Source organism: Anabrus simplex, chromosome X, assembly GCF_040414725.1.
Source record: "Anabrus simplex isolate iqAnaSimp1 chromosome X, ASM4041472v1, whole genome shotgun sequence".
In the NCBI taxonomy this organism is placed as follows: domain Eukaryota; kingdom Metazoa; phylum Arthropoda; class Insecta; order Orthoptera; family Tettigoniidae; genus Anabrus; species Anabrus simplex.
This window is the reverse complement of record NC_090279.1, coordinates 183,310,417-183,327,559: the sequence shown is the minus strand read 5'-3', so window position 1 is coordinate 183,327,559 and position 17,143 is coordinate 183,310,417. Positions and strand designations below refer to the sequence as shown.

The 17,143-nt window shown below is 41.0% G+C and overlaps 1 protein-coding gene across 1 annotated transcript in view; it reads right to left on the bottom strand.

Moving 5' to 3' along the window:
* Positions 1-17,143, bottom strand: part of Pi4KIIIalpha (phosphatidylinositol 4-kinase III alpha) — a 266,913-nt gene that overhangs the window by 185,226 nt on the left and 64,544 nt on the right. The window contains exons 7-8 of the mRNA XM_067159006.2: positions 10,698-10,907; positions 3,388-3,488 (exon numbers count right to left, since the gene is read on the bottom strand). Of these exons, the coding sequence (XP_067015107.2) occupies positions 3,388-3,488; positions 10,698-10,907 (311 nt within the window). The remainder of the gene's footprint in view (positions 1-3,387; positions 3,489-10,697; positions 10,908-17,143) is intronic.

Here is a 17,143-nt window from a genome sequence, read left to right as displayed (position 1 = left end):
TAAATAACTCACCAGTCTGCCAGTGAATATGGACGTAGAAGGAGATATGATCATTTTGGCAATACTCTCCATGTGGATCAAGAACAGATATTGAAATAGAATAAGATTATGGGTCCATTCATTAGTTTTGGAAAGGCCAAATTAAAGACTGTTTTACACTTTATTTATAAGAGTTTTTATTCCACCTAATCAATACATTTCCTACTCTTATAAATAAAGTCGTATATCCAGCATTATGGAACTCAATATGGAGATTACTGCCAATACTTTATTTGATGATTTACAATGCGAACTATGCGGCAGCGGTGAACGACCTGGCTCTCTAAAGGGACCAGCAGCTTTGGGCAGATGAGCTCCTTTAGGCAGGTTGATGGTACCTTCAGTGGAGGAAATGACACTGGGATCCATCACTTTCAGACCAAATGGAAAGAAAGCAGAGGAGGAACCTCTTACTTCGGTTCCCAATGGTTGTGGAGGCGGATGAGGTCATGCCAGACGGACTGGCTGTGAAGGCCCTACTCATTCATTACTCGAGTCTGCAGCAGTCCGTTGTAATTCCAGTGTTGAACCCTGCACGTCTCATCTCATATGTGCCGTAGGATATAGCTTCCAGACCATAGTGTGAGGGTTGCTTATCCTCCATAAGCAAAATCATGCCGCTGGCACTTTCCGGCTACCTTCTTCGATTCTGATCAAGTCCAAAGGCAATGGGGAAGTATGGTGGAGGAAGGTTTCGGGTAAACTGGGAACCTCTAGTATTGACATGGGCGGCAGATGTGCGATGCTCGTTTTCAGGAGATTTGGTGAGTACTCAAAAATTCGGTCCTGCATCTGTGTCTGGGCAGACCTATTTAGGATCACCACTGCCCACCCCAAATGGGAAAGGTCTTAGAAAATGCGGACAACAGGATGACAAAAAGTTATTTTTCCTATTTTTTCAGCAATGAAATCAGTGAAAGAAAAAAAACTGTCAAGAGACAGGCCATTTTCATAAGAAGAGCCCAAAGGAAAGAAACTTATCTGCAAGAAACTAATGATATTTTAAAAAATCATGCTGTTTAGCGTGCTAAGTAGACAAAACCAACACTGAATTTTAACATAAATGCTTTTACCTTTCTTCCTACCATTCATAAATTCTTTTAAAAAATATAAAGGTGTGTTTTGATAGTGTCTTATGATGATCTTTCAACAAAAAAAAAACATGCCATTCTAGTTCTGAATTAAATGATACCTTTTTCAGGTATTTCATAAGCTTATAAATTCTGCATTAGTTTCAACAGATTGAAAACTTCACAGTTATAGCTCATGTGTTCGTCAAGAATATCGGTCAAACCTCCAAACAATTTGTCTATTCATACAGCGTTTTCCGTGTAAAATCTGACCGCTCGCATGCGGCTGAGCGGAGGCTGGCCGCCTTTCTCCCACACCCGCGAACCACCTGTCCATAGCCAGCCTGTACTCTGTCTTCCCATCTTAAATCTGTAAATATGCACATACAGTATAAGTAACTAAACTCAACTCTTACCTCTAAGCAAATGTGAGCAAACGTCGTCCTTCCACAGCTAAGCAGGCACTGTACCAGGTAAATTGACAATTACAGAAACCACTCGCAATAACGCACATGTGCTTTGGGGTCAGCCGGTTTTAAATAATGAACAAGTGTGCATTTGTAAGGTTTGAGTTTTAATCATTTTGTTGCTAAATGTGCAGGAGTCAATGAAATCCCAACTTGCTGTGCTAATTTCGGTAGTGATCTTCGTGGCGAACACTGAAGTTTTGCAGCAATTTAGATTAATTATCCTTCTGTTAACACTGTACGTCTTTGCACGTGTTCTGGTTTAGCAGTAAACGAGTGGTCTCAAACGTATTCACAGGATCATGAACTGAAGTCCTGGAAGGAAGCAAATGCCCAGGGAATCTCCTGATAAACTCTGCATGAACGTGATGAACTGATTTGTATTTATAATAATATTTGCATACAAAAATACGTTACTCTAAACGTAACTGTCTTCCCATCTTCGCGACCAAACATGGACTACTGACTACAGCGTGGGAAGTGAAGGACAGGAAGTGAGTTAGTCAGCCAGGTGGGCTGTAACTGTAAAGGAAGACACACAGCCAGTTTGGCCGTAAGTGTGAGGGAAGGCTGACAACCAGGTGGACCATAGGTGTGGGGGAAACAGGACAACCAGGTACGCCGTAAGTGTGGGGAAAGCCAGACAACCAAGTGGACCGTACGTGTGGGGGAAGCCGGACAACCAGGTGGACCGTACGTGTGGGGGAAGCCGGGCAACCAGGTGGACAGTAGGTGTGGGAGAAGCCGGACAACCAAGTGGACAGTAGGTGTGGGGGAAGCCGGACAACCAGGTGGACAGTAGGTGTGGGGGAAGACACAGCCAGTTGGGGCCGTAGGAGTGGGGAAGCCAGACAACCAGGCAGGCCGTAGGTATGGGGAAGCCAGACAACCAGGTAGGCCATAGGTATGGGGGTAACCAGTCATCCAGGTAGGCCGTAGGTATGGGGGTAACTAGTCATCCAGGTAGGCCGTACGTATGGGGGTAACCAGTCAAACAAGGTAGGCCACAAGTGTGGGCGAAGCCAGACAACCAGGTAGGCCGTAGGTATGGGGGTAACCAGTCATCCAGGTAGGCTGTAGGTATGAGGGAAGCCAGACAACCAGGCAGGCCATAGGTATGGGGGTAACCAGTCATCCAGGTAGGCTGTAGGTATGAGGGAAGCCAGACAACCAGGTAGGCCATAGGTATGGGGGTAACCAGTCATCCAGGTAGGATGTAGGTATGAGGGAAGCCAGACAACCAGGTAGGCCGTAGGTATGGAGCTAACCAGTCATCCAGGTAGGCCACAAGTGTGGGGGAAGCCAGACAACCAGGTAGGCCGTAGGTATGGGGGTAACCAGTCATCCACATACGCCATAAGTGTGGGGGAAGCCAGACAACCAGGTAGGCCATGGGTATGGGGGTAACCAGTCATCCAGATAGGCCGTAGGTATGGGGGTAACCAGTCATCCAGGTAGGCCGTAAGCGTGGGAGAAGCCAGCTGGCAATGGTGCAGTCACGCACGAGCAGTCAGGTTTTATACGGAACACCCTGTAATATTACCATTAGCACCAACAATAGTTAAAAATTACCATAGGGAACTCAATATATTCTATAAAAAAACAATGTATGATGGAGTGCGCCTCACGTGTGGTAGAAATCTGGATCAGCGTAGACCAACTGTTTGATGAAGCCAAGAGGAAAACGAATGGATCATGGTCAAAGCCAGTGCAGCCCCACAGTGCATATTATATATTCACCCTTCATTCTGTATGTAATGAGTCTTTATATTCTGGACATGCCTAGTATTAAGATACAGAAGAAGCCTCACCTCCAGACACACCATAAGGAGAGGCATGTGGGCCAGGACCAGCCTGTGTCCCTGGTTACAGTTGAGTTTCTCAGTCAGCCGACCACACAGACCGTCTGCACCTTCGTTCAACAAAAACAAACATATAGTTAACCGAATTAACAACACACAGGCACCAAGCACACCAACACAAAATAAACAATACTCCTATTTTAGAAAGAACAAACAACAAATATCTTTGCGAATGTCACAGCCATTATTCAACTGCTGCATTCCCTCTCTGCTTCAGAAGGTTATTATTATTATTATTATTATTATTATTATTATTATTATTATTATTATATTGGTTTTACGTCCCACCAACTATTTTTACGGTTTTCGGAGATGCTAAGGTGCTGGAATGTTCTCCTGCAGCAGTTCTTTAATGTACTGGTAAATCTACCAAAACAAGGCTAATGTATTTGAACACCTTCAAATATCATCAGACTGAGCGGTGATCGAACCCGCCAACCTGAGCTCAGGAGGCCAGCGCTCTATCTCGTGCGCTATTCAGCCTGGCTTTGGGAAATGGTATCAAAATTTCCTCATGCAACTGAGCTAATGGGCCGATGCGGGGAACTTATTGTCCACGATATTTTTGGAAATCAGCAACAAGGGCAGAAGTCCGATAAAACAGACTGCAGAACAGGACGAGAAATTCAGAGAAGAAATGACCGCCAGATTCTATAAACAACAAGGAGGTTAAGCTTTATCAACATGAGGCCCAGGCTGTCCTGTGAGGCCTCTTCACTCTGGCCCCACATGAACAGCGAGCGAAGGCCATTCTTCATAACCCGGGCCTCTTTACTTTACTGCGGCCTCACCCGGGAGTGGCAGTATGTCCTACAGCTGGACTCGGCGGTGGGATACAACGTCCTTCCCCTGCCACCAGGGTTTCAGTTCCAGCAGCCCACCCAGGCTCCTACGGTCAGTTGCGGCGCATCGAGACACAGCAGGGGCCGTGGTGCTCGAGGAGCCCGGGCGGCTCAAGCCACCACCACCATTTAGACATTTCAGCTGCCGGATTCTGCCCAGGAGGGCATAGGAAGGACTACTTCACCGCTGTCAACAGAGTGGACACTCTTTATTTGCATTTCTTTTTGTTGTGGGTCTTTCTGCTCTGATAGTGTTTCTGTCTAAAGTGTTGTTTAAATCTCATGCTCATTACAGGGCTCGATGTGTATATATTTGGTGGGGGAGATATATATATATTTATATTTCTTGTGCGCTGCCTTGACGCCATGATGTGGCATATGTATGTATTTAGTTCAATTCAATAAAGCACTGAGAGGCTCGCCCGACTGGGGAGGTCTTTCGGACGGTCAGGGGATAATGGCTCCCCTCCTCGACTGTTCAGAGGGCTCCTCCCTGGTACGGGACTGCTCGTCGATTCTCTTCGGCCACCACGGCTCTCACCAGTGCCAACTGTAAATGCGCCCCTGGGTTTGCTATGTAAGCCCGGGGGTCCATAGCCTGTCACAATGCTATTAATTTTAAGTCCAACTAACTACTTTTACTTACAGTTTTCAGAGATGCCAAGGTGCTGTAAATCTGTCCCACAGGAGTTCATTAACGTGCCAACATTTCCTGGTACATGATGATTTCAAAGTATGTTGTTCGGAACATTTTATACAAATCCCATCTTGTACACATTTAATTATGTACGTCCTTATATGAAATAATATACGCATGTATTGTACAGAGTACAGCAGTTATGAACGTGTAATGTCCATCCCTCCAGGCTTGCGCTATCTGTTAATGTCCTCAGCTAGCGCTCGTAACAGCTGTTTCTTGTGCATGCGGAGTCATTAGCCAGCTTGTGACCTTGACATGCCTGCCTCACACGGGAATAATGGCTGGAAAAACCTCAAAAATACTGTTGTTATTCTTAAATTTTTTGAAATTCACACAGATAAATCCTCCTCAAACATACAACACTGAAATGAATAAATAAAAGCCAAACTGCTGGAACAAATGTTTGAGTAAACGCATGAAGGGGATAGGAAGCAAGTCACACCTCAGCCAGCAAGGTGTTTAGAAATGTCCTGACGACAGAACAGAACACAGCAAACACTGACACAAGAAATAGAATTCCAAACAAGGGAGACTATGGTAGGGTACAATGCCAGGTATTCTGTGACATGTTACTGAAGTAAAAAAAAAAAAAAAAAAACTGTCAGTACCGTAAGGTTTTGAGGATTTCGCAGACTTACATATTACAAATAAAAGACAAATATTGTGCAGATAATAAATTTAATTCAATAGAACGTGGTACACTTGGAATGTGGGTAATAACTTGGCGTAGTATGGGTCTGTGATATGAGAAATAAAAGACATAATTTAAGAGTTCGGGAGTAATATTACGAGTAAAAGTAAGATCAATAAATGAACTGCCCAATGTGCTGGGATAGTTACTCAGCACAACATTCAAATGAAAGTGATGTTTGAGAAAATCAAGTGCCTTTTAATTTCTTTGGATGTCTATATTAAAACTGGCCATCACCGAGCTTGATAGCTGCAGTCGCTTAAGTGCAGCTAGTATCCTGTAATCGGGAGATAGTGGGTTTGAACCCCACTGTCGGCAGCCCTGAAGATGGTTTTCCATGGTTTCCCATTTTCACTCCAGGCAAATGCTGGGGCTGTACCTTAAATAAGGCCACGGCCACTTCCTTCCCATTCCTAGGCCTTTCCTATCCCATCGTCGCCATAAGACACATCTGTGTCGGTGCGATGTAAAGCGAAAAAAAAAAAAAATTGGCCATCATGATGATTGCTGTTTCAATTTCTCACTGGAACGCCTACTACGCACTTTTAGTTTCATTACTATTATTCCTTCATCATTCACTTTTCTCATTCCAACTCTTTCTTTTGCACTTTATTTGCCAAATCCTAATTAAATCTTTCTTTTGCATTATTAAATTTGTTGTTCCACACGACTGACCACGATGTATTCACGACGACAGCTAACCTCCAAGTGAGCGTGCGAGTCAACACAGCGCCATCTTATAACAGAGTATGAGCGTTGTGTCACGTACTTCGCACAAATTTTGCCTTGCTTTGAAGCGCTAATTCATGAAAACTAAGTTTCATATTTTCAATTATTTTTTGCAGCATGTATCCTCCTCCTTTATCTGTCAAATGAGACATTAAACATAATCGTAAGTTAAATACTCTGGGCGATATACGCGTTCTACCCAAACACTAAGAGTCTTATATACCCATTAACGAGGAACATTAAGTCTACCCTCTTTGTCTGAGATTTAACAACAATGAGTCATGACTAATGCTCCTGTGATAGGTGTTATTAACCCTAGAACAGCAGACCGTTTGTCTGGAAGCCTGTGTCTTTCATCCGCCGTAGGTTTATGACGGGACACCAGATGGCACTAATACAGATACCAGCTGAATAATGCTACTTTCATTTATAGTTATAGTTGATACATTTCTCCAAAAATGTGATTAAAATACGCCGTTTTATATATGATATGTCGTACTGAGTGATTTTTCTGTGCAGTGTTTATATAGGACTAGTGGACCCGTGCACTGCTCCACAGCAGGTCAGATAACTCATCTTGATAAGCCTGTTGTAGTCATATTGTTTTTCCTGCCCATTACTATAATATTATAATATTTCCAAAAATAAAAAAAAGTGTTTATTTTTAAAGATTCCAAATACCAATTTTAACATATGTAACATCTTCAGTTGTACGATCCCGCCCTATGTGTGTCTCACCCTACAGTTTTCTTTCCCAAACAGTAAGTCATAATATGTTTACCATACCGATTGGGAACGAACTTTGACTTAAACAGCATTCAGAGTGTCACGGTTCATCTCAGCAACCCTGAAGACTAGGAATTTGTCACTAATATCGTCATTTTCGGATTTTTAAGTTTCACCCCCTTCCTTTAGGGTTTTTTTGCCCCTACAGTAATGCCAAAAAAGGTGATGGAAATGCAAATCCAAGGAAGGATAGGCCGTGGACGACCACGATTGAGATGGAAGGATACCATCCAACGCAGCATTATAGAAAGAAACCTGGACTGGGACACAGTGTTGGAGGAGGAGTGGTGGAAAGACCGAAGAAAGTGGAGAGGAACCATATTTGCCCCTGCCCGGCTACAGCTGGATAAAGGGAAATGATGATGATGATGAGTAATTTTTTCCAGATAAAAGCAGAAATAAGTTTTAAGGAACACATCATAATCTTCACATACTGTTGGGTACGCAACCCGCTGATTGGACTTGTCTTGCAGTTTGCTTATCTTCCCCTATTTTATTTTTCACCCCTTAGTGCTGAACTACCAATCAGATTTCGTTCAAATCACTTCATAATCCCTCTCAGATGTAATAAGAGCAAACTGTGAAAATTTCAGCGAAATCGGTCCAGTAGTTCTTGAGTCTATCAACTTCAAACATACCAACATCAAATTTTATATATATATATAAAGACGGGACTGTTAGATTTCGCTGTTATATCCAATACGTCGTTAAAAGTGATTTCACAGTAAACAGTTTCGACTGTAGTTGCAACAAAAGGCTTATTTATATTTGGCTTACCCTTCGTGATAAATAAATTAATTAATTCAAAAAAATAATTATCCTTCAATCACTTGTCTTGGAAGGTAATATAAAATAGTTACCACTGTATTATCAAAGCATGTATCAGAATTGCTTAATTGGTTTTCAAAATAGGAATTAATATTTTTTTATTTATTTATCTTCAGCAGTATTTCTTCTCAAACCTGACGAGGTGGAAAGTATGATAAACATTACAGCAGCAACATGTTACAGTATACACAGTAGTAGCCAGAGAATGTTAGTGCGACAGCCTCAATAACACATCATATACAACCTGAGGTCTCTCTCGGTAAGACGATGCTGCTCAAGGCTGAGAGCAGGTGGCCGACACCATAGTCAACCCTTACTGAAATTACAGCACAAGGAAGACATTTCATTTCAAACGTACACACTTAAAAAAACAATCAGTTCAGTCAAGATGTTTGTGGACAGTCCATTGTACGACAAGTCTCTGACATTACCTTACAACAGCATAGCTAGCAGAAAGTTTCAAGGATTTCAAGTCGTAGGACAGTCCGCGAGTACAGAGCTTATGGTGGACATCTGGGCTTCAGACCGTTCTATTATGCAAATGAAAGGTGTCAAATGCTCTATCATATGCGTCTTAATTTCAGAGTTATTAACAACAAACTAAATCATCATAATCAAAATCGATTTTCAACCTATTAGTACGTGTTGAAGGGATGTTAAGTACAGAACAAAAATGGCCAACCGGACATCAGTGGGATCCGAACCCACAACCTCCCGATTTCCCGTCGTAAATGACATGATAATATAAGAAGCACAATTCTCTCTTGTCGTGGGTTCAGAGTTGCCAACGGAGTGGACAGAAAAAAACACTAACTTCCAGATTTATGTATGTGAAGAGCACTGTACCAACCTTAACGTAAATTACAGCCACAGTGAACTAGTCACCACCACAGTTTGAAAAAACATGTGGGGATTATCTGAATATATACAGCATTACACAAAACCCTGTGCCATACACTGTTCATATTGGAACATTTTTCTCTCCACCACAAGCTCTATTTTCTGACACGAGTGAACTGCCTTGGTTGCCAAATGATTGAACGACTGGAAGTCAAATAATGCTCATCTAGCTGTAGATGCACGCTGTAAACATGGTAGCACCATATACGTTCATATTTAATACACAAATTTGCCAATAAGGGCTAGTCCACTAACATTATGACTAAAAAACAAAACTGTAAAGGCAATTCCAAAAACAACTTTTTCCAAAGAGTCACATAAAACACAGTGAATCACAATATTTTCTTTCATAATTTAAATGCAGCAGACCAATTTGTTCAGGTATTCATCAGAGTGTGACAAACAAAATTAATATATTGTCATAGCACTTGCAAGAACAGCTACATGACAGTCATATAGGGGACATACTGACCATGGTGATATCAAAAGGAGAAATACAAGGGAAACACATTGTGGTGGTCAAAGCCTTGAAATTGTTGACAGTTTCAAATACCTAGGGAGTGAATTTATGCAGAATACAAGACTGGACATGGAGATTAGCAAGAGGGTGCAATAGGACAATGCGTTCTATCAGAGTGTAAGAAAACTTGTCTGGAATAAGGAAGTACCAAGGAAGTGTGAAGAAATAATGCACAAAATGTATTATGCACCCATATTGACCTATGTGGCAATGATAAGTAGGGAGGAGAGTAGAATTCAAGCCACTGAAATGGGGTACCTAAGAAGTGTGATAGGAAAGACAGAGTGAGAAACAAAGTTGAAGTAGAAAACCTGAATGAGAGAATTGATAGAAATACACTAAAATGGTCTGGACGTGTAAAGAGGATGGATGAGAAAAGAATACCAAAACAGATGTGTGTGTGCGAGAGAGAGATGGAGAGAGACACACACACACCTAGAACAAGGTGGATCGATTCAATAAAGAGGAATGCATGAAGAAGAAACCTGGACTGGGAAAAAATGATGGAAGAGGAACGGTGGAAGGAGGGAGGAAGGTGGAGAAGTGCCATAAATGTATCTACCTGGCAGAAGTTGGATAAGGGGAAAGGAGGAGGATGATTATGACTGACCATTGGTAAACTGGAAATCATGCCACTGGCAGATAATATATTGATGAATAATGTATTCACAATTGGAAGAAGAACAAGGAAATGTTATTAAAAAAGTAATGGTGATCGTATAGCTTTCCAAGGGCAGAGTGCACGGATTCCTCGAAACTGAAGAACGCCTTCATAAATATGTGAAGATGTGAAGTAAGTTATGATGTATGGACTGAAATGTACCAAGTAAAATCATCAGAGATCACAAAGGAACTGAAAACAAAAAGAAGGGTTTTACAGCAAGCATGGGTGGAAATTCAGGGTGCAGGTCTTATTCAGTAGCAGGTGGTATTGGGGATTATAAGGTATACGACAAACCTTTGAAGGTTTGACATTTTTGACTGGGAGTGATGACGGAAAAGTCTATTTACGAAGACAGCATAGTATAATGTTCCCTTCATTCTGTATTTCCAAGTTCATTCCTTTCTCTTGGCGCACTGTCTGTTGTACGGCTATTAAATCACTGCTCCACCCAATTCTTTTCTTGCCCATACCAACTATGTCCCGTGTTTTTCTCACCAATAACTTCTTCTCATCCAACTACAAGACTAAGAACAATAATGGTAACACCATGGACAATAGGAATAAACTTCTTAGAGGATGAGAGCCAAAGATAAACTTACCAGTCTCGTCTCCTATGGCCCACACGAGGAGATCCACGCAGGCCGAGTTCGCCATCACGTTCACTTTGAACTTGTTCACTATCGCAAAGTTGGTCTCTCTGTCTTCGCGCTCGCTCGCGTCGTGGTGTCGGCTCTGCAGTTCCGTCTGACCAGAGAGGAAGAGACCTTTCACAAACTCTTGAACGTCTCTTGTGAAAGGGCTGGGTAGATCTATGGCAAACGCAAAAATGTTTTATTTTATTTCTACAAAATAATGTGTTTGGCTTTTAAAACATCTTAATGTAAAATTAGGCAAACAAAGGGATCAATCAGAAAGTACTACTATGCCCTATCTCAAATAACCTGGGAGATGAGGTAAACACCAAAAACAGGTGATAAATGCGGTGGTACTATCTTTTGGTAAGGCGTTAAAAATACTTTACATGCGTTGAGTAAAGTTATTTCCATGGAAAAGTTATGTACGTCATGTAAATCTGTTCATCTTCACTTTTCACTTTAAAAAAGCTTTCAATTTATAATTGACTAGCTGAAGTACCCATGCTTCGCTACGGAATTCTCAGAAAGACTGTCTTTGTGGTTTTCTGAACTGAAGTGAATATAGATCATTACAATGATGTCAATAGGAATATAGTGATTAAAAGCAATGTTATCATAGAAAACACTCAATCAAATTTAAAAACCGCACATTTTCTCACTTTTAACGAACAGTACTAAGCCACTGATCTAACGGTACAAAGTTCCATTGCTGGAATGACCAGGCCGCAGACAGCTGCGAACACTCCTCTGCCATTATTCCATTAAACGTGCACACTGCCCATTCTAATCAGTGCCTCAGAATAGGGATTGAATAGCTGGAATGCTATGATGAATCAGTGTGTTACGTACCAGTATTATCAGAACCAGAGGAATGACATGCTAAAGAAGAGAGAGATCTAACTCCCCAGCTACTTCCCACCAATATTCAGGCAGGCTGTTGTACTCAGTAAGCAGCAGTGATCCCATCTATCAGAGATGAGTGGCAGCAGAAGACACAAAGCACATCACAACAAATAATGGTCAATGTAATGTTATTGTTGATAAATTTTATGAGCTTTCTATATTGTAGGCCTTCACATTTAGTTTTCTTCCGACTCTGTGATATTAGGGCATTTTACACAATTATTTATAGCGTAGGATGTAGTTCCTTATTGTCCTCTTTACATACCAATTTTCATTAAAATCTGTTTACCCATTTTCTCGTGACTCAGCGCTGATGTGGACTTAGCAACAAAAATCCAAATTAATGTATATCTCTGTTATGATAGCCGGTATGGTAAAAATGTATAAGACATAAATGATCGGAAATTTAATACTATATAACCTTAGTTATGTAGTATGTATCGATAGGACCACTAAATACATAAATATTTGAGAATTAAATTTTAGGCCTTTCTCTTAAACTACCAAATCACTCAGCGTGAATAAAATTATTTATGGCCTAGATTGCAGAGACTTATTCCCCGACTTTACATACCGATTTTCATTACATTCTCTTCAGCCAGCCAGCCAGCCAGACAGACCGAAATAATAATAATAATAATAATAATAATAATAATAATAATAATAATCGTATGGCCTCAGCTACCGTGTGCAGACATTTCGATTTGACGCCATCTGGCTGTCTGCTCGTCAATTTCGACGTTCCGTTTTACTCTAGGTCCGCTAGATGGCAGACAGAGTAAACCGGATCTCTCTTGGGCGTCTATGGCTGAGATTTAATTAATTTTGTCGGGTAAATACCAAATGTATCACCAGAGATCTTTTACATGCCGACATCGTACGACATGGAGTGCCGAATGGACTTTTTTCCGCCCTTCAAAAATCCGACTACCTCTGCCAGGTTTGAACCCGCTATCTTGGGATTCGGAGGCCGACACTCTACCACGGATCCACAGAGGCAGCTACAGACCGAAATGACAGAAAATTAAAAAGTGAATTTCCTTGTTACTGTGGACACGACCGATACAGAAATACAATTCTTTTTAAATTCTGAGCAATGCACAGATAGAACTCTTATTTTATATATATAGATACTTGTGCACTAGAGTGCCTTGAGAGGGGCGATGTGTCAACAGCGGAAGAGCCATTGCAGTATTCAATAGTGGTTCATTTAGCTAACATAGAACCCATGTGTTTCTGTTTACTGCTGTGTTCCGGGTGTTATTGGTGTGCTAGTGACTTTGCATATTATTATGAGTTTCTTTCATGCTAATATTTAGTAACATATCATTATTAATTAAGTTGGTAGTCAGTCTTTGTCTTGGTGTTTAGGATTTAGTTAATCCTTTTAATTTACTTTTACATTACCTTTGTTAAAGCTCCGTGTGGAGTGAAGACGGGTGAGCCCGGCCATTGTCACGTAAAGCATAAGAAGGGAAAAGCGTTGAGAAGTGAAGGTAAACAGTGTGTTCTTAAGAAGTGTTTTTAAGAAGTTTAGTGGCGCAAATACTGGTAGTACTCTCGAAAATGTGACGAAGTTAGTAGCTGCTACTTCTTAATGTCATCCCACAGCATATTAAGGACTCATGTGGCACGTATCAAGTAGACTATATCGCACCGCAATCGGGAAAGCTTGTTTTAAGGTTACCTCTGTACCATTGTTCTTTAGATCCAATTGAAAGTGTGGAACAACAACTTTCACCCTTACGGAAGTAAGAAAACTGCCGCTGGAAGGGACTGAACTAGTGACCCCTTAACGTTGGGAAATATGTGATATAGACCAGTTAGTAGATGATGCTATTGAACGGATAGTGATAAATGTGAATGACTCCGACAGTGACGACATGAAGGGAATTGAGTAACCTATCTTTCCTCCGCAGACAACATTGGTAAGTACATTAACCTTCAGAATTGTATTATACCATCTTGATTCATTCTGGCGCTTGTATAAATGTTGTATTCTTCTTATATAACATGTTAGTTACAGATTATTTGAACTAGTTATCCATCTCGCAATTTCTTGACTGATGTTTTTATGCGACATACTACAATGCACACGTGGCCGGACTTCTTATTCTTATCTCACAAGAAATTTGAGATACAGTACAGTACTACCTTCTTCAGTTTACGCCAGGTATTTTTGCGGTTAATAAAGCCATGCAATTTCTCGGGTGAAAATTCCACCCTAGGATCCACGGTTCAAATCTCAGCTATTCCAGCGGAAAGCCAGCCACTAGGCTACCAGGCTAATCATATTCCAGCATTCTCCCTAGGACCTTTTTAATTGGTGCCCCACCCTGCCGTATTTACGTAACCTACGTCGAAGTTACATAACATTACTACATATTTCAGTCAGTGGGCGTTTCAAATTAAAATGCAAATACTGTAAAAGTGTGTTTATTTAACCCCTCAAGTAAGTATTAAAAGTTGGCCAAGTTTTACCCTACAGTGATAATAAATTTTTGAAAAATATCACAATTTTACATGTCAGAAACATTGCTATAACTTCTGAACAACTTGACTGATTTTCTTCAAAATAAGTGGAGATGCAGTTCATATCATGCAGATGTTGTATCTACATAAAAAACGGTGGCAAGCTAAGTAAAAAATGCCAAATTACCCTCTTGTTGGAATAAAATTTTCATCAACTGGTGTCCGACCACTTTGGTGAGCATTCACTTATATTACTATCATTATGCACATGACACGTAATTTCCTGCTGTGTATTACCATAATCACTTTCATTATCACTCGGATTATTCTCATCACTACTTTCACCTAGTATGCGTTCAAGAGCTGCATTGGATAAATAAAGACCATGCTAGGATGACGCCATGTTGTTTACAACAATCAACACTCATGAAATAAATTCTTTTTATGTCAACACAATGCCGCATTATGGTAGAAGATACTCTCCTGTGCTGCAAGTCATGCTAAAAGTTCATGTTGACAACCAACAGATGGCTATCAAAGAGTAGAAAAGGGTCCACCTATTCAATACTATTAGCTTGTATAATGTCTTATATAACTGGGACTAGTTCCGACAACATATATATACTGGGTCATCTTCAGCCATGATCCAATTGGAAAAACACACACTCACATACAACACAAAATAAATTAGACAATTCAATTTACAAACCAAATTTTAAAATATTGATGAAGTCCGAACAACACATCCAAAATTGAAATTAAATGACACTTCAAAACTGCTGCTGTTGGTGCCCAACTATGTTGTCGCTCCTACAGCGACCAAACGTACCCGAGATGATCTAGGAGTTGGCCTTCCCCATCTGCATAGACAAGCCACTTAGTTTATGTATTGTACAGTAGTAATATGGGTAATGGTTTGTTGAAGGGGAACATTCATAACTTGAATATGTATTCCTTATCATCAGATGTAGTGATCTATTGTTTATTTGGTCTGAAGTGAAAATGTTAGTAATCTGATGGTGAAAACCACTGCAGGTGTTTCAGACAGTTTCCGTGTTGAAGACGGTGTACATCAGGGGTCGGCACTGAGCTTGACTGTTCAATATTGTCATCAACTACCTGACGGAGCAGCTAATGACAGACCTGCCGTGGACCATTCTTTATGCAGACGTTACCGTTTTGGTTAGTGAGTCATGTCAGGAGGTAGAGGCAGTCTTGGAACGATGGCGAGTAACACTACAGGCAAATGGTTAAAGAACAAGTCGCAAGAAGACATACTGTAGTACATGTTCTTCAACTTTGCGCAGCCAGTGCAAGCAGGCTCACACAACACTGTCTTCCTTGCTGGAAAACTACTGATGATGACTGACAAGTTCAAATATCTTGGATCAGTCATCACAACTGATGGTAATATTGATGCAGATGTCAAGCACCGCATCAGTGTTGGTTGGATAAAATGGCGGTCTCTTACTGGTGCTCTGTGTGATAAGCGGATGCCAGTCAAATTAAAGGGCAAAGTGTACAAAACCACTGTCCGGCCTGCCCTCATGTACGGCTCCGAATGTTGGGCAAGGCAGAAAAAGCATGACCAGCGAATGCATGTCACAGAGATGCTGATGTTGCGATGGGGTCGGCGGGAGTCACTCTGCATGACAAAGTGCGCAATGAGCATGTGCGAGGATCATTTAAAATGACAAGATGGAGGAAAAACAGCTCCGCTGGTGTGGTCAGGTCAAAAGAAGAAACGAACACCATTTAGTACAGAAAGCTCTTGTCATCAGAGAGCCAAAGAGAGGAAGAGGGCGTCCTAAGGCAATATGGAAACAAACTGCTGAGGCTGCTTTAAGGTAAAGTGAAGTGCCATTAGATCTGGTACACGAACGTCGGACATACTCTCTCCGAGTCAGGCGAGCCGACCCTGAGTGAGCTCGGGAGTGCCCGTTTCATGGCAAGGAAAGAAAGAAAAAAGCAATAATCGGATGTCTGTAATAATTTCTGCTTAATTTCCTGTGTCCGTGCAGAGTAGTGTACATAATTTCTACTTATTTTTATTCTTTTCAAGTTGCTTTATGTCGCACCGACACAAATAGGTCTTATGGCGATGATGAGACTGGCCGTGGCTATAATTAAGGAACAGCCACAGCATTTGCCTGGTGTGAAAATGGAAAACCACAGAAAACCATCTTCAGGGCTACTGACAGTGGGGTTCGAACCCACCATCTCTCAAATACTCGATACAGTACTGGACGCACTTAAGCGACTGCAGCTATCGAGCTTGGTAATTTCCACATTTAAGTATGTTTGCCAATGCATAATTATTTATTTATCATATGGCAGGTATACAAAAAAAAAATGTACAATACGGTATATATCATCCCCGCTATGGCAAACTAGTGAAAGTGAAAAACTAGGGCATCTTTAGTTCTGAAGTTTTGGTCTAGATTTTATCATTTTTCATTCATAATGTCTACCCTCTGACAAAGTCTCATCTCTGAAGCTCGTTTTTTATGGCTAACACATAAAACCAATCATTAAATACAAAAACTGATTTGACAAGAGTAATCACAACTTCTTTCAGCTTTCCTAATTTTTTGACAATTGGCAGATTGGTTAGTTAGTTTGCTAGAGGGGGGACAATATAATGTATAAAGACAAGAAAGTTGGTAGCATTCACATTTACAAATCAATGTCCAGTTGTTGTAGCCAATCTAAGAAGGGAGGTGTAATTTTGATGACATAATTAAGGCTGTACAGTACACTACTTCTGACATTTACAAATCGATGTCCAGTTGTTGTAGCCAGTCTAAGAAAGGAGGTGTAGTATTGATGACATAATTAAGGCTGTACAGTACACTACTTCTGACATTTACAAATCGATGTCCAGTTGTTGTAGCCAGTCTAAGAAAGGAGGTGTAGTATTGATGACATAATTAAGTCTGTACAGTACAGTACTTCTGACATGGATAAAGAAGTAAAAACACAGTATTCATCTATTCCAAGACGGCAGTGTATGAAAGCGTGGAGATAGTTCTTGT